The sequence below is a fragment of the Phoca vitulina genome, unplaced genomic scaffold (genome assembly GCF_004348235.1).
Source record: "Phoca vitulina isolate PV1807 unplaced genomic scaffold, GSC_HSeal_1.0 scaffold24, whole genome shotgun sequence".
Taxonomy (NCBI): domain Eukaryota; kingdom Metazoa; phylum Chordata; class Mammalia; order Carnivora; family Phocidae; genus Phoca; species Phoca vitulina.
In genome coordinates this window covers 23,740,789-23,765,364 of record NW_022589727.1, presented here as the reverse complement: position 1 = coordinate 23,765,364, position 24,576 = coordinate 23,740,789, and the positions used below count along the sequence as shown (strand labels likewise).

At 36.0% G+C, this 24,576-nt stretch overlaps 1 protein-coding gene across 4 annotated transcripts in view; it reads left to right on the top strand.

Moving 5' to 3' along the window:
• MYOM1 (myomesin 1) overlaps positions 1–24,576 on the top strand; it is a 161,736-nt gene that overhangs the window by 84,242 nt on the left and 52,918 nt on the right. For all 4 annotated transcript variants that reach the window (XM_032421171.1, XM_032421168.1, XM_032421169.1 and 1 more), the window contains 8 exons: positions 796–995; positions 2,793–2,849; positions 7,538–7,662; positions 12,134–12,317; positions 12,771–12,945; positions 15,321–15,442; positions 16,627–16,914; positions 19,029–19,225. In XM_032421171.1, coding sequence (XP_032277062.1) covers positions 796–995; positions 2,793–2,849; positions 7,538–7,662; positions 12,134–12,317; positions 12,771–12,945; positions 15,321–15,442; positions 16,627–16,914; positions 19,029–19,225 — 1,348 coding nt within the window. The remainder of the gene's footprint in view (positions 1–795; positions 996–2,792; positions 2,850–7,537; positions 7,663–12,133; positions 12,318–12,770; positions 12,946–15,320; positions 15,443–16,626; positions 16,915–19,028; positions 19,226–24,576) is intronic.

Below are 24,576 nucleotides of genomic sequence, written 5' to 3'. Positions count from 1 at the left end.
CATCCCAGACACCGACTGCTGTAAAAGCACCTAGTTAGAAATCAGAGGTTCAAGCACGTAATCTCTCCCTGCCAGGCCTGAGGTTTCCCTGCATCTCACCAATCTCATCTGTTCAGAAACACATATGTTACAATACTCTCCTCACCCTTCTACCCACACAGAATGTAATGATCATCAAGCGGGCTCTTTCCAGGGGTGACTGGCTGGCTCAATCCTAGAGCATGCAGCTCTCGATCTCAGGGTTGTGAGTTTGAGCCCCACATTGGGTGTAGAGATTACTTAAGAAAAAAAAGCACACTCTTCCCAAACTACAGTATAAATAGGTATATTTAAGGTATTAACTTTCTCAAACAGTAGTTTTATTTTTAAAAGAAAATGCATAAAGAAGACAAAGAAGTCACCAATGGTAGAATTGAAGATGTCAGCCAGGAAGATGTTTGGGGGATCTCCCCCTCAGTCTCTCCAGTGTATAGATTGTACATACCTATCTATTGCTGTGTCTGTTTTTCCCCCAAAGTTCTTCTGCTTAGCATACAAAGCCCCTCAGCTGCTTGCTTTTAGGGAGTTTAAAGGAAGTATGTATGTTTAGGAAGGATCTGAGGCATTTTTATTATTAAAGAATACACACTGCAATTGAGTGGAACTAAGTGCGTGCAGTTAAGTCACTATTGAACCACACTTGAGCTGGGTAGGTTATAGGGAGATCTGAAGCAATTGGGTGGGTTTGCAGCTTTGGAGCTATTAATTTAGTCATACTTGTTTTAATATTCTTTCTGATCATTCTCTTTCCTTCAGGTGTGAGGTGGGCACAGATAGCTGGTCTCAATGCAATGATACACCTGTGAAGTTTGCTCGTTTTCCAGTTACTGGATTGATAGAAGGTCGTTCTTACATATTCCGAGTTCGAGCTGTGAATAAAAATGGAATAGGTCTACCATCTAGAGTTTCTGAGCCTGTGGCTGCTCTGGATCCAGCTGAGAAAGCTAGACTTAAAAGTAAGCATCTTTCAATTTTCAGGATCTTGAACCTTTTTCTTTTTTTTTTTTTAGTAACTACACTAGATCTCATTGCAAGGTTATTCCTCCCCCTTCCACTAGAGGGAGAAGAGAATAGGAAATCCTTTATCAGAAAATCCTAGGGAAAAAAAAAACAAAACCAAAACCAATTTGTTTTTAGACTTACGTCTTCACTAAGGGCTTTATTTTTTGTCTTATTTTTATTTGATTCAGAAAACTTTCCCTTGTTAAACTGAGTTCTGGGCATTCTGTTTGAAATGAAATATGATAAAAGCCTGGGAAGCATTTTTATTCATTTTATTAGCACATTCCAAATATACTTTTCTTTTAATTCTTAAAATTATAAGGTAAATTTCTTAACCTAGAATTTGCCCCTTAAAGCATTAATACTCAACACAGTGAGTTTCTTTATATCAAAGAAAAAATACATTTACAACCTTATGTCTCTATACTTGAGTTACCATATTAGACAATCAAAAATAATCTTTTCATGTATTTAAACTCCAAGTCTCAATGTCAAAACCATGATACATAAATTATGCCCTGCATTTGTTTCGTGGGAACCCATATGCATCCTCAGTAATAGGGATCATAAAATGACATTAAAAGATTGTTGGAAATTAACACTTCAGACTATACCAGATTTTTCAAACTTGACCCTATTAAGACATTTTAGGCCAGGTAATTATTTGTCATAGGGGGCTGTCCTGTGCATTGTAGGATGCTAAGCAGCATTCCTGGCCTGTACCCACTAGATTCCAGGATTGCCCCTCCTCCCGTTGTGACAATCAAAATTGTTTCCGACATTACCAAATGTCCCTGAGGGGCAAAATCATCCTAGTTGAGGACTACTGGTCTATGTCGTATTTGCAGTGTTATTCTTTACTTAGGTACATGTATGGCATCATAAAAAGCTAAGTAAAATGCCTCTTCTCTGGAGACTTTTTCTAATCAAGCTCCTTGATTGCCCTCTGATTATTTTTCGCCTACTATCTGACTTCCCTACCTCTTTCCTAATTCCAGTTCATATTTTCATTTACTCCTCTTTTATAAATTCCAGTGAAAGTAAGATTTGAGTTGAAAATAGGTTATCTTTCATATCCTCTTTCTGGTTTTGTCCAAGCTATGGTGAAAATCTGTTGATAAAGCAGGAGTTGAACCATTCTCTCTTTCTGTTACTTGTGGGAACACAGAAATGAATTTCCTCTTCAATGAATGAATGAATGAAATGAATTTAAATGATTTTCCTCTTTTCCTGCCCATGTCACCCATTTTCCTTACTCCAGATCTAAACTGGTTTCCTTTGTAGATAACACTTTTCAAAATACAATGGAAAGAAATTGCTTTCATTGAACTGTACTGTAGGATTAGCCTCCCCCCCCTCCTCTTTTGGCTTCATTAATGCAGATAAATAACTACTGGACTTGTAATTGTCCCAGAAACATTTCCACCAAATACATGCTATCTCTTAAGAAGAGATGAGAGAACTTACATGTTTCCAGAGATCTGTATTGAACAGTAAATGAACATAGGTTATTTACCTTGCTTGTGAAAGTGTAATTCCAGAAATATTGACTCCAACTAGGTGGGCTCTGTGCTCTGTAAGATTGTGGGTCCCTTGAAGACACAACACCATATATATGCTCAGTAAGATTCATTAGGAAAATATGTAAGTAAACTAGTATCAAGCCAATTTGTGACTATTATGGCCAGTTTATGAGTGCAATTGAAACCGCATTTATGAGTTTTGTGATTTTTACATTTATCTTTGTTCAGGCCGCCCTTCAGCACCCTGGACTGGGCAGATCATTGTCACTGAAGAGGAACCTACAGGTAAAAGCTCAGTTTTCCCCAGATACTGTTGCCAGTGTTTTGCCATGTGGTTTAGCCTTTATTACGGAGGGTACAGTGTATATTATTTAAGATGTTTCGGAAAGAACATTCTGAAATATTTGGAGATCATAAAGAAGCTTATATTTTTAGAGAATCACTGTTTTTAAAAAGAAGGTTTATTGAGGTACAATTGACATCGAGTAAACTGATACCTGTAAAATGTACAATTTGACAAATTCTCCATGTATATACACCTGTGAAACTGTCACCATGATCAAAATAATGAACATATCCACCACCCCTAAAATTTCCTCATGCCCCTTTGTAATTTCTTTCTCCTACCTCTGCCCATCTCCAGGCCTTCACTGATCTGCTTTCTGTCACTCTAGTTTGCATTTTCCACACTCTTAGATAAATGGTATCATACTCATTTTTCTCTGGTTTTCTTCACTCAGCATAATTATTTTGAGATTTATTCATGTTGATATATGTATCAGTTCATTTCAATTTTTTATTCATTTACTGTCAAAAGCCTCTATGAACATCCTTGTTAACTGTTTGTATGGACATATGCTTTTCATTTCTCTTGGAGAAATACCTAGGAGTTGGACAGATAGGTCATGTGGTAGGTGTATGTTTAAATTTTTTTTTTTTTGGTGTAAGTTTAATTTTTAAAGAAACTGCCAACTGTTTCCAAGATGTTTGTACCATTTTATATTCCCATCAGTAGTATATGAGTTCCAGTTGCTCCACATTGTCACCAGTAATGGTATTTCATAGTGGGAGCATAGTGGTTTTAATTTGCGTTTCCCTAATATGGTTGGACATCTTTTTATGTGTATATTGTCATTTTTGCCTCAAATTTGAATCTTTGCCAAATTAAGTTTACTTAGATATTTTTCCTAGAAATGTTGTAGCATTAGCTCTTAGATTTCAATCTATATGCTCCATTTTAAATTAAATTTTTCTATATTGTGTGAAGTAAGGGTCTAAGTTTTATTGTTATCATGATCATTTTGCATACGGCTATCCAATTATTTCAGTAAACAGTTCAAAAGTTATCCTTTTTCCATTGAATTGCCTTGGCACCTTGCCAAAATCAATTGGTTGTATATTTGTGGATCTATTTCTGGAATCTCTATTGATCAATTTTATTTTCTCTATACCAACAACACTATCTTGATTACTGTAGCTTTAGGTTGTTGTTGTTTTAAAGCTTCAGAGTCTAAAATAAATAAATAAATAAATAAATAAAATTTTTAAAAAGCTTCATAGTTTTGAAATTAGGTAATATTAGTCCTCTATTTTTCCCCCAAAGCCATTTTGGCTGTTCTGCCTTTGCATTTCCACATAAATTTTAAGATTAGCTTATTAATTTCTATAAAAACCCTACTGGGACTTCAACTGAGTGTTTTATATCCTTATCTTCTTGTTCTATCAATTGATAGAGTAGTGTTGAAATCTCTGACCAAACGGTAGATTTATTTTTTTTCTTCTTATAGTTCTACCATGTTTTGCTTCATATTGTTTGAGGCTTCGTTATTACATGCATAAACATTTTAATTGTTATATCTTCTTATGAATTGACCACTTTGTTATTATAAAGCGACACTCTTTATCCATGGTAATGTTTTTTGCTCAGAAATCTACTTTGTCTGATACTAATATAATCATTCCAGGTTTTTTTTAAATTAGTGTTAGCATGGTATATGCTTTCCATCCTTTTATTTTTGACCTACATGTGTCTTTATATTTAAATTGTATTTCTTGTAGGCAGCATATAGTTAGGTCTTGATTTTTCATCCAGTTGGGTAATCTTTGCCTTTTTATTGGAGTGTTTGAACAATTTACATTTTCTGTGATTATTGATATGGTTGGATTTAAATCTACCATCTTGCTATTTGTTTTCTACCAGTCTACCTGTTTGTTTCCCTTCTCCTTTTTTTCTACTTTCTTTTGGATTGAGTATTTTTTTATTATTCCATTTTAGCTATTTTATCTTATCACCTATCATTCTTTGTTTTGCATTATAGTAGTTTAGAATTTTAATATACATCTTCTCACAACCTCCTTCAAATAAGATTATACTACTTCATGTATAATATAAGAACTTAAAACAGTGTTATTCCATTTCCCCTTTCAGGCCTTGGTGCTGTTATTTCATGGATTTTATTTGTGTATATATTACAAATTGCACAATACAATGTTATTGTTTTAGTTCAAATAGTCACTTATCTTCCAAAGAAATTTAAAAGGAAGAAAAAACTTTTCAATATTCTCTCACATTTTTATCATTTCTGTTGTTCTTCATTTCTTTGTGTAGATCTGGATTTCCATCTGATATCATTTTCTTAGTACCTGAAGCATTTCTTTTAATATTTCTTGCAGTGCAGTCCTGCTGATTATGAGTTATTTTATTTTTTGTATGTGTAAGACAGTCTGTATTTCATCTTCATTTTTGAAATAGATGTTCACTGGTTATAGAATTCCAGATTGACAGTTTTTTTTTCAGTACTTTAGAAAGGATGATCCACTGTAGCGCATATCTGCACTATAAGAATGACTATTGTTATTCTTATTTTTGTCCCTCAGTATGTATCTTTTTCTCTCTACCTGCTTTTAACAGGTTCTTTTTATCATTGGATTGAGAAATTTGTTTGTGATATGCATTTGTGTTGTTTCCTTCATGTGTCTTGAGCTTGGGGTGTACAAGTTCCTTGGATCTGTGAGTTTACAATTTTCATCAGCTTTGGAAAATTCTTCACCATTGTTTCTTTAAACATTTTTTTTCTGTATCCCCTTCTCTCTGCTGTACTTCAGGAACTCCAATTACATGCCACTTGAAACCACAGATCACTGATGCTGTGTTCATTTTCCCTTTCAGTCTTTTTGCTTTCTGTGTTTCATTTCAGACACTTTCTGCCACTGTGTCATAATTTTACTATCCTTGTCTTCTTCAGTGTCTAACTTGCTGTGAATTCCAGTCAGTGTGTGGGTTTTGTTTTGTTTTGTTTTCATTTCAGACTTTGTAATTTCCATCTGTAGAAGTCGAGAACAATTTGTATTATTTTTATATTTTCCATGTCTTTATTTAACATGTTTAATCTTTACCTTCTTGAACATATGGAATATTTTTACAATAACTGTTTTTATATCCTTGTTGGCTAATTCTATAATCTGTGACATTTTTGGTTTTGTTTTTGTTGATTGATTTTTCTCCTCAGAAAGGGCTGTATTTTCTTGCTTCTTTGCATACTTAATAACCTTTCATGAGATGCCAGACATTTTGAATTTACATTGTTTGGTGCTGGATATTTTTGTATTTTTATAAATGCTCTTGAGCTTTGTTCTGGGGAAATGATTTGATCTTTCAAGGCTTGCTTTTGTTAAGTGAAATCGGAACAGACTAGTCTAGGGATAATGTGGCCGTGCTACAGAGGAAATAGCCTTCTGAGTAGTACTCTACCAGATGCCTGTGAATTAGGAGATTTCCACTTTGACTGGTGGGAATATGGACTCTCTCAGGCCCTATGAGGGTTTGAGGATTGTTCTCTCCAATTCTCTTGTGTGGGTTTTCCCCCCGCCTCAGGTGGTTTCCTCACATTGATGTGCTGATCAATACTCAGGTGAGCACTCCAGAGGGACCCTCTGAAAATCTCTGAAGCCTCCCTCTCCATGCAGCCCTTTCCTCCAGTATTCATCCTTGTGACTCTATCTGTAGATACCTTGTCCTTCCTGGAATTCCAGCTTCTTCTCCTCCACCTGGGGAGACTGCCAGGCTCTACCTGGGTTTTTCTTCCTGAGCTGCTGTCTTGAAATTCTCTCCAGACAATAAGCCAGGACAACGGTAGAGCTCACCTAATTTGTTTCTCTTCTATCAGGAATCATTGTCCTAAGCCAGCTAATATCCAATGTCTGTAAACAGTTGTTTCACGTATTTTGCTTGGTATTTTAGTTATTTGATGTGGAAGGGTCAGGCTGATGTCAGGAACTGTGGAGGGTCTAAAATTTTACCCTGCTTACAAACTAACACGTTTCATACCACAGTTTCATAGATGCTGGCAAAAGATAAGAGATTCCTAGGGGGAGACAAAGGACTCTATTACTCACAGCACAATTAGACAGCATGAACTTCATGTTCTCATTACTTTCCTTTGCATTGTCCCCCCGCCAAGTTCCACAGTGCGGTAGGGAGCAGCACAGATGGATGCTGTACACACAGTAGATATGTGTTACATCTGACTTGTACTTGTAAAGGGGGCTGCCAGCAAATCTACCCAACCTTTCTCTGAAGAAGGACATTATCTTTACTATCCTGGTGAGAAAACAAATCAACTTTCTGCCCTAGAGAATATACTGTCTTTATATTCCAAGTTTGTTTGCTATCCAAACATCCTTGAAAAGATATTCTATAAAAAGCTGGTATAGGATAAACAGAAAGTATAACTTACATCATTACTGTTTTTTAGGACCAGTAAGAAAATCAAAATTGCCAAGCAAAGAAAGTAAAATTGTGGCTTTGAATGAATGAATGAATGTTTTAGGAAGAAGTTCAGAGATGAGGTACTTCTTTATACTGTGGAGCAGTAATTAACTCTTGCTCCAGTGGGAGAGAAACATCTATGACTCTTGGCATATGCTGGGCTTCCCAGAGCGTGTGCTTTTCACTTTTCCTTGTTGTTTTTCAGAGGGTATTATTCCTGGGCCCCCCACAGACCTCTCAGTCATAGAGGCTACCCGGAGCTATGTGGTGCTAAGTTGGAAGCCTCCTGGCCAGCGTGGCCATGAGGGCATTCTGTACTTTGTGGAAAAGGTAAGACTCTGGGATCGACATTATTACCTCAGGCCTCTTCTTAAAGATTTCTTTAAAGAAATAGAGATTACATTTCCATTGTGTCCTGACCTCTTTAAACCCTTATAAACTATAAACACTCCTCACCAAAATATGTATATCACACAGAACTTTGCCTGAAAGTTCAGGGGGTTTATGGATCCCTGGAGCTCACCCATAGACTTCTAAGAGGTCCAAAGACCCCAAATTAAAACCCTTTTAAGCAGAGAAATGTTCCTGAAACTAGATTGTTCCTATGGCACTGTTTTCTAGTCTAGTAATGGCTTTTCATCTCTCTACAACTTGTCTCCTGCAGTCAGAAATGAACATTGATGAGGGTAGATGAGCTAGAGGAATAAAAGTTACAGTACTTTCAGAATCCTGTCAAATAGCCAGAGAGTTAAAGAGAGAAAGTCCTTACGTGCTGCCGCACACTCGGCTAGTACTACTCAAGTGTAGATAGTAGGGTAGGGTCAGGAATTACAAACAGCATGAGATACTGGCTAGTTCTTGCCCTCAAATATCTTACAATTTTATTGTAATTATGTTAGAGAGGGCAGCATATAATGAAGGCCTAAAATGGGTGGGATGATGAGAATGATATGTGACTCCATCACATACCTATATTTGAAGGTGGTTGTAGTAAGTATTTCTACCCAGAAAATGGAGAGGAGCCAAGACCTGGAAAGGATGTTATTTGGGGGAAGTGCCCAGTTGCAAGTGCAGACATGTAGGAGGGACACCTGCTAGGTAAGGCATACTTGCTACAGGAAAAGGACATTTAAAGAGAATTTGCTTAAAATGAGGTTCAAAATCCATTTGTTAAAGTTTTGATTAAGATGTAATTGAAAAAAATGAAACAAAAGTAAGTTTATTTTATGTTATCTGTAAGAATGTTTACATTTTTATTGGCAGCCATGCACCATTTTATTTATTTATTTATTTTTAATGCACCTTTTTTTTAAGAACAGTGAATGAAACAATTGGCTATACTCTTTTGTGTATTTTGTTTTTATAAAATTTTGTGGTAACACGATAAGTTATCATTTACATTTTACTTTCATAGCAAAATTATAGAAAAGGTCTTTATTTGGCAAAAATATTATGTAGCTTGGTTAGTTTTCCTGAGAGCTTTTCTCTGTCATCCTTAATGCTATTCTGATCATTCAATTTCAGAACACCTATTAGGTCACCTTCCCTGACAATTATTACAAGAGAATAGATATCATAGATATATAGGTGTGTACAAAGATGCAAACATCTGCAAATTAGGTGACAACATAAAACCAAAGGCAACTATCTTTATGGCCTTTTAGTTATTTCTATATAAGTTATATCTAACTTATAGTTAGATCATCAGAGAAAATTATACTAGCACTAAAACTGCTAGGATCTGTGGCTTTCCTATCTTAATTAATAAATTTATTAATTTATTTCCTTGATAAAGACATTTAGCTCCTGTCTTTGAGGAGCATGCCTCACTTCTTATCCCTAGCAAATTGGTAACAATAAATGGATTGTCTCTTTAACACGCAATATGGGCATCTTTCAAAAGAGTCTGATTTTACCAAAATAATATTAGAAGTTTTTATTGGTATTAATTTGTGTATTTTCTAGATGTTAGCCTCAAATTAAATATAACTTGAGTAACATTTCTGATTTTAAATTTTTTTTTCTATTTTTTTTTTTAATAGGGGGCAAGACTAGAGTGGAAAATGTTTATTTCCTGGTGTGCTTAATTCATACCCTTCACTGAATCTTTTTGAAATGCTCCACAGGAAAAGAGTTCTGAATAAGCTCTGTGACAATAATTACCATCTTTCCTACAGTAGTGACATAGTAACAACCTACCACTGAGGCATTTTCTTCAGATGAGTTAACTTTGGCTTCTGTTGAACATTTCCTCTGGTCACATAAACTCTAATTTCTCCAGGAAAATCTATCACTTCCCTAGACCTAAATGCATATGAGTCTGTGATTAAAAATTTAAGTGTTCTTCCACCAGCAAACCTATTAGTATGGAACAGAGGGAACATGTATGAGTGCACTCTGAGTAGAGAGGCCTCTGTAGGCACCGATGACATATACAAAAGGCCCAGGATGTTGACATATTGGGGGAGCAGAACATGCCCAGAGACTAGGGCACATTTACAGAAGAACTCTCCAGACGTCAAACTGTTCTACTCAGCTGAATCTCAGGTTATTTCTGATGAGCCTCTTCTAACATGTTGACCTTTCTAAAGGGCAGTGTTTCACATGCTCTTGTCCTGCAGTGCGTTTTCATCCCCAGAATGTTCATGCCTGTGGGAATGCTGCTTCTTCAGTAACCCTTGAGCTTGCACTTCTTTACAGAACTTGTTACCAGAAATTGCACACACATAAAGCACAAACTTGCCTGTCATGGCTACTGCTTACTCCCAGTTACACTGTGTCTGTGAGCCCTGAAATTGTTGACATTTAATAGAAGGCATCGATGGGGCATAGAATTTGCACAGTTAGTCTAGGATTTGAACCTGGGCAGTCTGGCTCAGTTTTCATATACTGTATCCAACTAGTACACATCATTGCATTTCAACCTTCCCAAGCCTGCCTTCTCTGGAAAACTTGGATAATCACACAGTGCTACCCCCACAATACTTACAGTTCAGAGCATAGTTGAGAGGATTAAAGAGTTACAATGGCATAAAGCTCTTAGCATAGTGAAAGGCAGCTATTATTTTTATTATGAAAGAACAAATGGTAATTGTTATATGTTCCCCGGTGGAGAATATGTCAAAATGAATCAAAGCCATAAACTAAAGGATTAAAGATCTGGGAGAATTTTATCCCTCAGTTAGCAGCAGATTGACTGTTTAGGGGGAATTTATCCTCTCCACCCTCCCACACACAATGACACAATCATGAAAGATTCTACAAAGGACTTTAGAGGTTACCTTGTCACATTTGCTTTTTTTACAAATGATGACACTGAGACCAAAGAATACTCACATGACTTTCCCAAGGTCACATATCTTGTTATTAACAAAGCTAGGACCGCAATGAATGCCTCTGGGTCCTTTGCACCATACCACATTGCCTTCCATTTCAAGTCAATGAAGATTACGCCAAGCGATATATCAGTATTCTTATAGTCCCAACAGCGTATCATCCTTGACAGCTGGTCACTGTATCACAAGGTTTGGATTTCTAGAAAAGTCTCTTGAAAATGTTCAGAAGTTCCGAAGCAAGATCACTTCTACTGACCTTGGGGCAGAATTGAGAGTTCAAATAGGCGGGATAAAGGATTACTGAAGACTAATCATAGTTTTCTCACTATATTCTCTACAAAGTGCAAATCGACACCACATCCTTTCAAGGATATCAGAGTAATTCTACATCATTTTAGTTCTAAGAACAGAATTGCTTTAAATTTAGTTTTCCCCATCATTTATTCTAAAATATGGGGAAGAGGGGCGCCTGGGTGGCTCAGTCGGTTAAGCGGCTGCCTTCGGCTCAGGTCATGATCCCTGGGTCCTGGGATCGAGCCCCACATCCGGCTCCCTCTCAGTGGAGAGCCTGCTTCTCCCTCTCTCTCTGCCTGCCTCTCTGCCTACTTGTGCTTTCTCTCTCTGTGTCAAATAAATAAATAAAATCTTTAAAATAAAATAAAATATGGGGAAGAAAAAAAGAACCTCTTTAACTTTCATTAACTTCCTTCCTTCATTCATTCAGAATTCAAAACAATTCATTCATTCAGAAAAAAAACAATTGTTGATTATCTACTATGTGCCAGATACAATTCTAGGCTCTGGGGTATAGCAGTGAACAAGACAACTCCCTGAACTCATTTCATTGAAATTTACTTTCCAATGGAGGAGATGACAAATAAATAACTTAATTTCAAATACAGTTAAGGGTTTTGAAAAAAATAAAGCAGGGTAAAGGATAGAAAGTGATGAGAAAGGAGCGAAGAACTCTTTTAGATTCTTTGATAAAATAGGGAGGGGATGATCAAGAAGGCCTTTTTGAGGAAGTGGTATTTGAGTACAGACCTGAATGAGATTATGAGTCATTAAATAACACTCAATTAAAATAACACAGTTTATAACAATGAAAATTTAAGTATTTTATATAGCATAGTAAATCTACTTACCTACCCTAAGATTTAGAAAGGTATCTGACCCCAAACTGCCTTCAAAATAAAGTCTTTTATAAGTAGATCGATGATCTTTAGTTAATAAGTTAGTGAAGTATTAAAGTAGCATATTTGTCAAACAATCTGAAGCCATATTTGATTTTGATAATCCTCTGGACTATAGATGCTTCATCCCCAATTTCCTCCAAATCTCTTCTCCAGTTCAACTCAAAACAGGTAAGTAGTTGCTGACTGATAAATAAGACTGCTAGTTGCCTGGCTCAGAGTCCCCATCTATTCTTGCCCTACTGTGAATGGGTCTCTCTGTTTGGGCTGCAGTGTGACGCAGGAACAGAAAACTGGCAGCGGGTGAACACAGAGCTCCCCGTGAAGTCTCCCCGCTTTGCTCTGTTCGACCTGGCTGAAGGGAAATCCTACCGTTTCCGCGTCCGCTGTTCTAACTCAGCAGGAGTTGGTGAGCCCTCAGAGGCAACCGAAGTGACCGTGGTAGGGGACAAACTTGGTGAGTAAAGAGTTTGGTTGAACAACTGTAAACTGATTTTACTTCAATTCAAGAAAAAATTCCAAAGCAAGAATCTCATTAGAATGTATCTATCCAGAAGTAAAAGTGGTGGCATCCTTCTTTCACATTATAAATGTAATTGACAACTATACCTGACTGATACATTTTAAAAATTCATTATTATGAGTTATGAAATTATGAAAAGTAAACTTCTCCAGGAGTTTCAACAGTATTGCTAATGTATTTTTTTTCTGGAGTATTTAGTGTATCGTTATGCCCCCAAACTAACATACGTATTTTTTAATTTTCCGCTTTAACAAATTTAAATAAAGTGACTATGTTCGGCATGATTACTTATATAAAATTTATATATGTGTGTGTTTGTTCATATGTGATAAGAATGCATTTTTTAAAACCACCCTGAGTTTGATCATCATTTTCCTCCTTTGTCAGATATCCCCAAGCCCCCAGGCAAAATCATCCCGAGCAGAAATACAGACACGTCAGTGATAGTTTCATGGGAGGAATCCAAAGATGCTAAAGAGCTGGTCGGGTACTACATAGAGTCAAGTGTTGTTGGCTCTGGCAAGTGGGAGCCCTGCAACAACAACCCTGTGAAGGGTCCACGGTAACCACAATGTTGGGGCGGGGGCTGCTGTGGGGAGCCTTCTGACTCCAGAACACTAGGCTATGAAGAGGAAATGCACAGCAAATGAATCGTTGAGCACTACATCAAAAACTAATGATGTACTATATGTTGGCTAACTGAACATAATAAAAAAATTAAAAATTAAAAAATTACTTTTTAAGGGGCTCCTGGGTGGCTCAGTCGTTAAGCGTCTGCCTTCGGCTCAGGTCATGATCCCAGGGTCCTGGGATCGAGCCCCGCATCGGGCTCCCTGCTCAGCCGGGAGCCTGCTTCTCCCTCTCCCACTCCCCCTGCTTGTGTTCCCTCTCTAGCTGTCTCTCTCTCTGTCAAATAAATAAATAAAAATAAATAAAATCTTTAAAAAAAATTACTTTTTAATTTATAATAAAATTATGATCCTCCCCCCCAACCACACAAAAAGAAAATGCGACCATGGACCCATATAGCAGCACAAACATCCAATGGAGGGAGTTTGGTTTTTTTTCTTTAAAAAAACATTATACTTTAAATATCCAAATGAATTTAAAATTGAACATAATCTACTGCCATATATTTGGAAAAAAAGGTTTACTGGTGATCTTAAACACTTAGAAACACATTAATGCCAGCTCTGATGAATTCATTTTATAGTATTTTTCTGATTATTTTCCTTCATGCTGTTTGTCCTTTTTACCCCTCTGTTCTGGTCTTTAATATTCAGTGTGATACCAGATTTCAAGGATCCAATAGATTCTAGCTAACATAAAGGACCCAGGCATTTTATTTATTTAATTAATTTTTTTAGAGAAGGGTGTGGTGGAAGGGCAGGGGGAGAGGGAGAGAGAGAATCTTAAGCGGGCTCAATCTCACAAAGATCATGACCTGAGCTGAAATCAAGAGTTGGACGCTTAACCAATTGAGCCACCTAGGCTCCCCTAGGCATTTTAAGTGAATAGGAAAAAAGCATCAACATTTTACAAATTCTGAACATGGTTAAACTCAGTGCTAAGGAGACATAAATAACACCAACAAAGGGACATTCAGAATACTTTGCCACTTCTTTATATCTGTTTCTAATGTGGAAAGGGTTATTTTTTTCTTGCTTTCAAATATTTTATCAACCAACTTTGCAGGTTGATGTTGAATTCTGACCTGCAACCAAACTCTGAGTCTCCTTTGATTTATGACCAATCTGGAGAATTCCAACCCCCCCCCTCCCAAAATTGTCAAACAGGCTTGTTAGACAGTTTCTGGCATGGCCACGTCAAAGTCCAAGGACCCCCATAGGATGAATTGTTTCTTTTGCAGAACAGGAGAGATTAGAGGCAAATCAATGAATGGGAGAAAGCAAGAGATTCATTTAGCCCATTTGTTCATTTCACTTTTATTGTTAAGTTCCCAGCCTTTTCCTGGGACTATTTAGAAATATTTATAGAGGGTTAGGCCGGGTCTGCCTTTCCACAAACAGATAAGAGCTGCTCAGGGACAGGCACCATTTTTTTTATTTGTCTTTGTGTCCACAATACCTAGCTCAGTGTCTGGAACACTGAAGTGCTCAATAAATATTTGCCAAACTGAGCTGATCTGAAGGATTGGCCTAATTTATGACTGCCTTCGTTAAATATTCCAACATTACTAATGGTAATAGAGTCATTAGCAGACCTGTTATTTCCTCTGGTTCTAGTCTTCAGAATGGATTAAAATGTTACAGTGATTCATGAAACAGCTATTTATAGCCATAATAGCTATTAAGGAGTGAGGTGGTTTTATGTGTGAAACTGCCCATGGATTCACACCTCATTACTGGATCCTTACATCTAAATGGTAATCCATATTTCATCCTATTTTCAGATTCTAGTGTAATTTCTCAAGTAATTATACCTTCCCTGGCATGCATGGAAGCAGTAACTAGACCTCTGTAACAAGGAGCAGCCAATGCCTTACAGCCATAAGTATATACCTGAAATAGCCGTTAACAGTGTTAATACCACCTATTATTTATTAAATGCCTCTTATATGCCAGGCCCTGAAATAGGTACTTTAAATACTTTATGGCCAATCTTTACACAAAAATTATTATGGAGGCATTATTATCCCCATTTTACTGATGCGCACACCAGAGGCTCGGAATAGTTAAGGTACTTATTCAGGGGAAAGCCAGGACTCTGCATTGTTTGATGGAGTGAGTTTAGAAAATTGCCTTAATTAGCTGCCTTCTTGTCTAAAGCACATACATTACCTGATCTCTGTACATCTTCTTCTTCCTTTTAGAAAACGAATTGTTTTTATAAAGCCAGATCATTCAGTTAAGCTAAAACCCATTCTTGTCTAATTTTCCCCCTAGGAAAAACTTCTAAAACTTCCTTTCCTTTTAGATTTACTTGCCATGGATTGGCGACTGGTCAGAGTTATATCTTCCGGGTCAGAGCAGTGAATGCAGCTGGACTTAGTGAATATTCCCAGGATTCAGAAGTGATTGAAGTAAAAGCTGCTATTGGTAAGTTCCTTATGCATAACTTGGCAGTTAAAAATGGATTTTTATAAGTTACAAAGGAAGATACCATCCTCTCCAGAAATTGTCTAAAGCTTCTAGTATTGCTTGATGATTCCATCCTCAGATGATCATTTTCTCTGACTCCAGGTGACAGCTAACCTTCCATAGCCGTCATTTTACAGATCTTCATCACTTATCAGATTCTGTGCATCCATAGCCTTGTCATCTTCATGAGTCCGAGTTTCCTCAGATATTTCCCACTGTGTGAAACTCCATTCTAACTTCGTGCTCATCCTGGGAATGTGGAGGGCCATCCGGTTCCTTGAAGTGGTATATCACCCATAACACAGATATTTTGTACCTAAAAGCCATTTCACCTGTGACAAAGCCTGGCTTGTTTTCACTAACAACACATTAACATGCTTTTTATAAACTCTAAATTTTGTGCGAGACACATGTGGTTGCTTAATCATATGCTACATCTCTGCTCTCAAAGTAACCAATAGAATAAAACCGGTAACAAAGTAATTGTGTGTATGTATATGATGTGCCTCCCAATCTTACATAAAGTAGGGAAGGGACCCAGGTAGTTCAGAGCTCCAAAAATGAAGTCTGTGATAGAGTAACCCATATTTGAAGGGAAAGATTATTTCATACCAGTTATCTTCGGTTATCATGCCGTATTACTTTTTAATATTCCTTATAATATGGACAATAGTGACCATGTTTTTTTGAGGTTGGGAGGGACAGGCCATTAATAGTTCAGTAATGTACATAATTCTCTTATAAAATCAGGATCTTTAATGTATGCCTTGTGCACTTTATGATCCTTTCCTCCCCTCATTCTGTTGAATAATAGGACTTAATATCTTTCAAAAAATGTCGGAGATTTGCTTTTTTCTTATATATACTTGGGTTCTGCAAATCAAAATAGTTCCTGTTCTGTCTGTGGTTTTCTGTTCTCATTTCTTCTTTTCCCAGAATATGGAGAAGTTGAACTGTTTCCTAGGTGTAAATTATGTGAAACGTATGCTTTCCATATTTCTTGCCAATCTGAGTGGTTTCCATTAAACTAAGATTACTTTTGTTCTGCTTGTGGTCCTGTTTTTCCCTTTGTTCTATTAAGTAAGAGCAATTTATACTGTGTCTGGGCTTAAAGTGTTTCTGTTGTTATCTGGTGATTATAGGGGGAGGCGTGTCTTCAGATGTGTGGCCTGAAATGAATGATACACCTGGTGGACTAACAGACTCCAGGGGAGGCATGCATGAAGCCTCCCAGCCAACCTTTAAGAAAGATGCTTTGCTTGGTAGCAAACTTAACAAACCTTCACTACCCAGTAGCCCTCACAACCTGGGCCAAACAGAAGTGAGTAAAGTAAGTGAAACAGTTCAGGAAGAGCTTACCCCATCACCACGGAAGGCAGATGGTAAGGGGAAAAGTAAGTCTGACCCTCTGAAAAAGAAGAAGGACATAGGTGAGCGTCGAAAGAGTACAGCTGTTCCATCTGTCTCCATCAGTGTCCTCACCTCATTGTCTAGATCACATTCTTCCATCTGTGTTCACTTTCATCTATGTTTATTCTTCATTTGACATGTTTTCAGCTATCCATTTGCAATACTTTTGTCTAATGAGTTGTAAAAGTAATTTTATATGAGTTTGGCTTTTATATATACTTCACTGTGCTTGATGACAATAGAATATTTTCTTCTTTAATAGAATATTTAAAATAATTTGGTTATAGAGTCCTTTTTGGTTTCTCAGGCAGACTTACCTTTGGCCTCATTTCACTAAGAAAATTAGAGCTGAGAGGAGGAAGAATTTGATAATCACAGCCTATGTGGGGTCCTTTGAAATATTCATGTTCAATACATGTATAGGAAAAATATTTTACAAAGAAGTCACATTTTATCAGGATCATAGTTATTAACTTCTATTGTTCATCTTCAGGTTTTCAAGTTATCCTTTATATTTAACTCAAATAAATATAAGTAACATTATCTCTTTGAGGTGCCATGAAAAGTTTAACAGGGTATCATAATCACATAAAGCTAAATTCTGTGCTATATGAATCACATTCCCAGAACTGATTTATTTAAGACTATTTATCGGTAAGCTCAGAATTTTCTTATTAGGATATTTGGTACTTGTGGCTTATATATTCTAGGTGACAGTGTTTTCTTAGCAAATAAAAATGAAATGATAAACATATACTGATACTCCACCCCCAACTTCTGTCACTTCTTTTTTTTGAACCTTTATTGTCCCCTCAACTCAAAATAGGATATTCATTTGAGAATTCACATTCAGTATTGCTCTGTAATAGGAAGAGTAAGAGAGGGAAAGTTGTTTTTTTTTTTTTTTAAGTAAAGAATGAAGGAGGTTGGTGAGGGGGAGAGAGAAACAAATGTATTTTATTTTTAAAATCTTTATTGTTCTAAGACTTGAATAAGAATAAATAGTTCTTTTTTTTCTGTAATCCAAATAAATATTCAGAAAACTCTTTGATGTTATTGCACATCTAGATGGATTTCTTTTCACCATCTGACCCTCTCTCTCTCTTTTTTTTAAGATTTTATTTATTTATTTTACGGAGAGAGACACAGAGAGAGAGGGAACACAAGCAGGGGGAGTGGGAGAGGAAGAAGCAGGCTTCCCACTGAGCAGGATCGATGCAGGGCTCGATCCCAGGACCCTGGAATCATGACCCGAGCTGAAGGCAGACCTAACGACTGAGCCACCCAGGCACCCCAAGACCCTCTCTTTCTTTATCAAAAACCCTAATTTAGTAGTTGGATAAAAAGTTGATCAGAAGCCACATGAATGAAGGAAGACTTTTAAAATATCCTCCAGATATTTTTCTGGCTAGGAACTAATAAACACAGTGACAGCTATATAGTATTTTGTACTACATGAATAATAGTCCAATATCAGGTTAAAAATAATGCAGCAAAAGATATTATATACTAAGAGAAAAAAATCACATGGCAGATTGTGCCTGTTTTTTGTTTTTTTTTAATTTTTTTTAAGGTGGCATTTAGCTGAGCTCCAAATAAGATTTTTTTCTGTGTGTAGACAGAACTTGTTTAGTTGTAAGGTCTCACAAGAGTATGTATGCCTGAATGGTGAAATGCTAACCATTTGGAAATAACGTGGGAATTCTCCATAAGCACATTGAGGCAGAAATTGATATACATTACTTCATTTTCCTCCAGGAGCAAATAAGAACAAAACCACATAAAGAAACAAAAATATATATCTTGGGGAAAATATTTCTTCTTATGGGGAACAGAATCATTTTTCAGAATATTGCACCATTTTGCTTCTGGTATTTCAAAAATTGTTCTTCCGTGGAAGTGGGGGGGCAGGTTCTTTTTATCTTTGGAATAATAATTGCAGTACGCTTTTCACTGTGTGTTGGTTTTTTTCTCATACACCAAACTGGGTGCCAAGTTGCAGATCAGTCTCACATTTTAGTTTTATACTGCAAGACCCTAGTGCCCTCACACGTGGCATGACTGAAACAAGCTTAATGTACATAAAATCATAAATGCATTTCTGTCTACTCACTTGCTATTCATATTGCGACAGCGGCACCGTCTCGTCCCTGTGACATCACTTGTCTTGAAAGTTTTCGTGACTCGATGGTTCTTGGATGGAAGCAACCAGATAAGACTGGAGGGGCTGAAATTACTGGCTATTATGTGAATTATCGTGAGGTAATTGATGGAGTACCAGGAAGATGGAGAGAAGCCAACATCAAAGCTGTCAGTGACGAGGCATATAAGGTAAATGACCTTCTGTAGTGTGGAGTCATATAAATGATGACAGGCTCCCTTGCACTCACATGCACATCCACACCCACACTTGGCGCCTTGTAAATGACTCATGTCATTTCTCCGGTGTCCATTGTCTACAATGACATGGACTTTTGTCAAGAATATACCAAGGTAAATAGAAGTAATCTGACTGAGCAGGACGGATTTGTATTTTCTGATTCATACACATAAACATAATAACTTCCTAGAATATTCACTATAAAATGTTTACTTATGGTAAAAATTAATGGTTATTTCAAAACTTACAAAATATCTGTAACCAGTGTGCTGCTAGTTTCAAGGGTCCCAGAATCCAAGTGACTGCATTTTTCATTTTCAGCATTCAAATCACAAAGGATAATGGGACATGGGCCCTCAGCTCACCACCTGTGAAGGTTCCCCCACCATAGTGGCTCTGATAGCCACGAAGGGATGGTCCACATGCGTCTAACCACAGATTTCTTTTCTTCACTGCTTTGCCCATCTCAGGGTACTTGAGTCTCACTGCTGCCATAGCTATGGCTCCCCTCTTTGGAGTATTGTCAGCTAGAGGAAACTCACCCTCCAGCACTCCCAGGACCCCAGGCTGTGAGGGCAAGAGCAGGGTGAGGCCGGGGGAATGATGCTTTCCCAAACTCAATGGCACGGTTTTTAAATCTAACATTTAAAACTTAAGAAATATCACACACATTCTGAACACATAAAGAATAAAACAAGAATACATAAAATAAAATTGTATTTTTAAGATTCTTCCATGTTGGTGTGTAGCTATGACTTCATTACTCTATGGTATTCTATTATATGAGTGTCTCACAATATACTTTTCCATTCAGTTATTGATTGATATTTGGGCATTTTCACATTTATAGCTATATCACACAGTGTAGCTATGAACATTTTTGTGTATGTCTGCTGGCACATATATGCACTAGTTTCTCTAGGTTATTACCTCGAAGTAGAATTGCTGGGCCAGAGAATCTGTTTATCTTCAATTTTAGTAGATAAGTCTATACTATTTTTCTGAAGAGCATGAGAATTCCCATTGTTGCACATCCCTCTAACACTTGGTATCACACATTTTCAGTTTTGACAATCTGGGTGTCAAATGAGTCTGAATATCATTTGCTATATATACATACTTCATTTTGAAATCTCCATTTATAACATGCCTGTACAGAGTCTTTGCCCATTTTTCTAATAGATTTTCTTACTGACTTGTGAAGTTCTTCATATATTCTGAGCTTAAAATCCTTGGTAGCTGTGGAAGCTGCGTCTATCTTTCCTGCTCATTGGCTAGTATTTTCTTCTCCTTATAGTAACAACACTAATTCATGATAGCCAGACTTAACAACATTTTCTGTGCTTTGCTCTGCCTTTTTTTTTTTATGTTATGTTAATCACCATACATTACATCATTAGTTTTTGGTGTAGTGTTCCATGATTCATTGTTTGCATATAACACCCAGTGCTCCATTCAGTACGTGCCCTCTTTAATACCCATCACCAGGCTAACCCAGCCCCCCACCCCCTCCCCTCTAGAACCCTCAGTTTGTTTCTCAGAGTCCATAGTCTCTCATGGTTCGTCTCCCCCTCTGTTTTCCCCCCCTTCATTGCTCTGCCTTTTTAATTTTTTTTTAAGAGATGCCTTTGCCTTCCAAGGTCATGGGGATATTGTACTAGATTATCTTCTAAAAGCTCTCTGGTTTGCCACTTACATTAAAGTCATTACTTCCCCTATACATTTTGTGTGTGATGTAAAGTAAAGGTCAACATTCGTTTTTCCCCTGTAGGGACACCCAGTTGTCTCATCTATTGAAAAGTTTGTCCTTTTTCTACTATTCTGCTAGACTATCTGTATCATGTATCACGTTTCTTTGATGCACGTGTCTGCTTCTGTGTTTTCTATTTTGTTCCACTGCTGTTTGTCTACCACTGAACCACTACCGCATTAATTTAATCATTACCACTCATAGCAAATTTGATAACTGGTAGATCAAATTATCTCAGTTTATTTTTTAATTCCAAGGCTATTTTTAGCCCCTTTGCACTTTGATATAAATTGTAAAATTAGGTTACCACGTTCTACCAAAAAAGGATAAGCAAAAGCAAACACAATAAACAGAATTAAACTAAACTAAAACATTTTAGAATTCTGATTGGGATTGCATTGAATCCATAAGTAAATTGAAGAATAATTGACATCTTTAAAATATTGTCTTCTAATACATAAACATGATATTTCTCTCCATTTATTTTGGTCTTTAAAGTTTCTCAGTAAAGTTTTATAATTCTCTATAGAAGTTTTGCACGTCATTTGTTATTTATTTATAGGTATTACATATTTTCAGTGTTTAAATGGTATGTTTTTATATCATTTTGTTATTGCTGGAATAGAGAAATATACATCATTTTTATGTATTGATTTTACATATCATTGTTATGTATAGGTCTTTACTAAATTTTCTTATTATTTCTTTAAGTTACCTATGAGCTTTTTTTGATTCTCTGTAAATCATCAAATCATCTGTAAATGACTGTTTACTTCTTCATTTCCAAATTTTATATTTTTTGCTTCATTTTCTTAACTTTCTGCTTAAAATCTTTAACAAAATATTGATAGAAGTGGTGATCTTGGTCATTCTAGATTTGATCTTTATCTTAAAGGAAAACATTTCACCATTGAGTATTATATTTACTATCAGTGTTTGATAGACATCTGTTATCAGCTAAAGGAAGTTTCCTTCTGTTCCTAGTTAAGAATTAATTAAAATTATGAAATATTTTTTCTGAATCTATTGAGATGGTTATATGATTTTTCCCTTTAGTTTTAATGTAGTATATTCTAGTAATTAATGTTAAAATAACCTTGCATTCCTGGCATAAATCTAAGCTGGACATTATGTATACTCTGTCTATATATTACTGGATTTTTTTTTTTTTTTTTTTGCTTATTGTTGTTTAGGATTTTTGCTTCTATGTTTATGAGTGAAATTACCCTGAGACTAGAGTTAATTTGATACAAATACCTGACAAGGATAGTACTGAAAGGGAAAATCGCAGGTTAATCTTACTTTATTGAGATATAATTCACATATCATAAAATTCACCCAATTAAAATGTTGCTTTATATATTTTGAAGGGGTGTTATTAGATGTATACAAAGTGATTTTCTGTATCACTAACAATATATTTTGCCTTCAAGTCTATATTATGTTTTAATATAAATTTATCAATTTTCTTTTTGTTGGTGTTTGCATGGTATATAATTTTTCATCCTTTGACTTTCTAGTTTTAACTTTGTGCTTTATATGTGTCTCTTAAAAATAGTATAGAGTTGGATATTTTTCCTACCTGAGAGTCTTTGTCTTTTAACTAGAGTATTTAATGTTACTACTACTTTTTGGAAAAACCAATCATCTTTATTTTGTGCTTTCTATTTGTCCTGCCTGTTCTGTTTCATTTTCTGTCCTTCCTTGACTACTTTTGAATAGTTATGTTTTTTCCTTCAGCCATCCCCTTTTCTCCCTCTACACTACCTTGAAAGCTATAGATTCTGGGTTTCTGTGTTTGTTTTTGGTGGTTACTCTAGAAATTACAGTGAGCAAATTAACAGTCTAAATTAATTCTATTGCTTTACCCTTGTCTAAGAAAAATAGGGCCTCAGAATACCTAAGCCATTTATTCTATTCCCAACTTGTATGCTATTGTATATGTGCTTTTAACTCATTTTTTAATCCAAAAGTATTGTTATTATTGTTTTATAGTCAATAATTATTTAAGTTTATCTAAATTATTTTAGTTAAGATTTTATTTGCTTTTAATTTCACATCTTTCACCTTCCATTTGAGATTACTTTCCTTTCATCTAAATTAAATAGTTTAGAATGTTCTTTAGTTAGGGTATTCAGAAGGTACATACTCTTCATTTTTGTCTGAAAATAACTTTTTTCTTCATTCTCCAAAAAATTTTTTCTAGACAAAACATTATATAATGGTAGTTATTTTCTTTCCTATTTCGAAGGTATATTCCACTGTCTTTTGGCTCATTGTTGCCAGTGACATGTCAGCTTTTAGTCTGTTTACTCATTTGAGGGTTGTCTTTTCTCTTAGACAGCTTTTAATATTTTCACTATCTGTTTGGTGTGCTACAGTTAAAATATTATGTGTCTAGGTATAGGTTTTAAAAAATGCCTTTGCCTAGGATTTTGGCATGAGGAGGATTTTCAATCTGTGGGTTGGATTTTTCAGGAAGACCTTTCTGGAAAATTCTAAGCCATTTATCTCCTAAAATATTGTTGCTGCCCCATTCTCTCCCCTCTCCTCTTGAAACTCTAGTTAACATGTATTTGACATTCTCATTCTGTCTTCCATGTCTATTAATCACTCTTCTCTCTTTCCTATCTTTGTGTCTTTCTGCACTGTGGTCTGTGTAATTTCTTATAACTTTCCATTAGTTTACAAATTTGCTCTTCTTTTGCATCTGATTTCCTGTTAAACGCATCCATTATTTTTCTCTTATTGTATTTTTCCCTTTTTTAGGTCACATTTTACAAAATATTTTATAGTTTGCTGTCTCCTGCAGATATTTTATTTTATTTATTTTTTTAATGTTTCAAGTTTTTATTTAAATTCTACTTAGTTAACATATAGTGTAATATTAGTTTCAGGATTAGTCCTGCAGATATTTTAAGTTTGTATTTTATGTTTAAAACATAGTAAGCATAGCTGTTTTTCTAATCTATGTCTGATGATTCTACCATCTAATATCTTTGCAGGTCTGTATCTGTTATCATTGGTTTTGTAGTCTGGCTCATGGTATCTTGTTTACTATGCTTGGTTATTCTTGATTATGTGCTGCTCATTGTCATTAAAATATTATTTGCATGAATAATTTGAGCTTTAGGATGAAGGCATCTTTCTCTGTAGAGGATTTGTTTTTGCTTCTGCAAGGTGCCTGGGGATACCACCTGTTAAGTTTTTTTTTTTTAAAGATTTTATTTATTTATTCATGAGGGACAGAGAGAGAGAGAGAGAAGCAGGCTCCCAAGGAGCAGGGAGCCCGATGTGGGACTCGATCCCAGGACCTTGGGATCATGACCTGAGCCGAAGGCAGACGCTTAACCATCTGAGCCACCCAGGCACCCTGTTAAGTTTTTTCTTAAATCAAATACAAGACTTTATTTTTTTGGACAATCAAGCAATGTGAATTTGCACTGTATAAAGGCAGGTTTATTTCTAATTCAACTTTACTCCCAAAGAGTAAAGCCCTTTAGGGTTCCATCTTAATTGTAGAGGGTTCCCTTTTATTATCCCCTTTTTAGG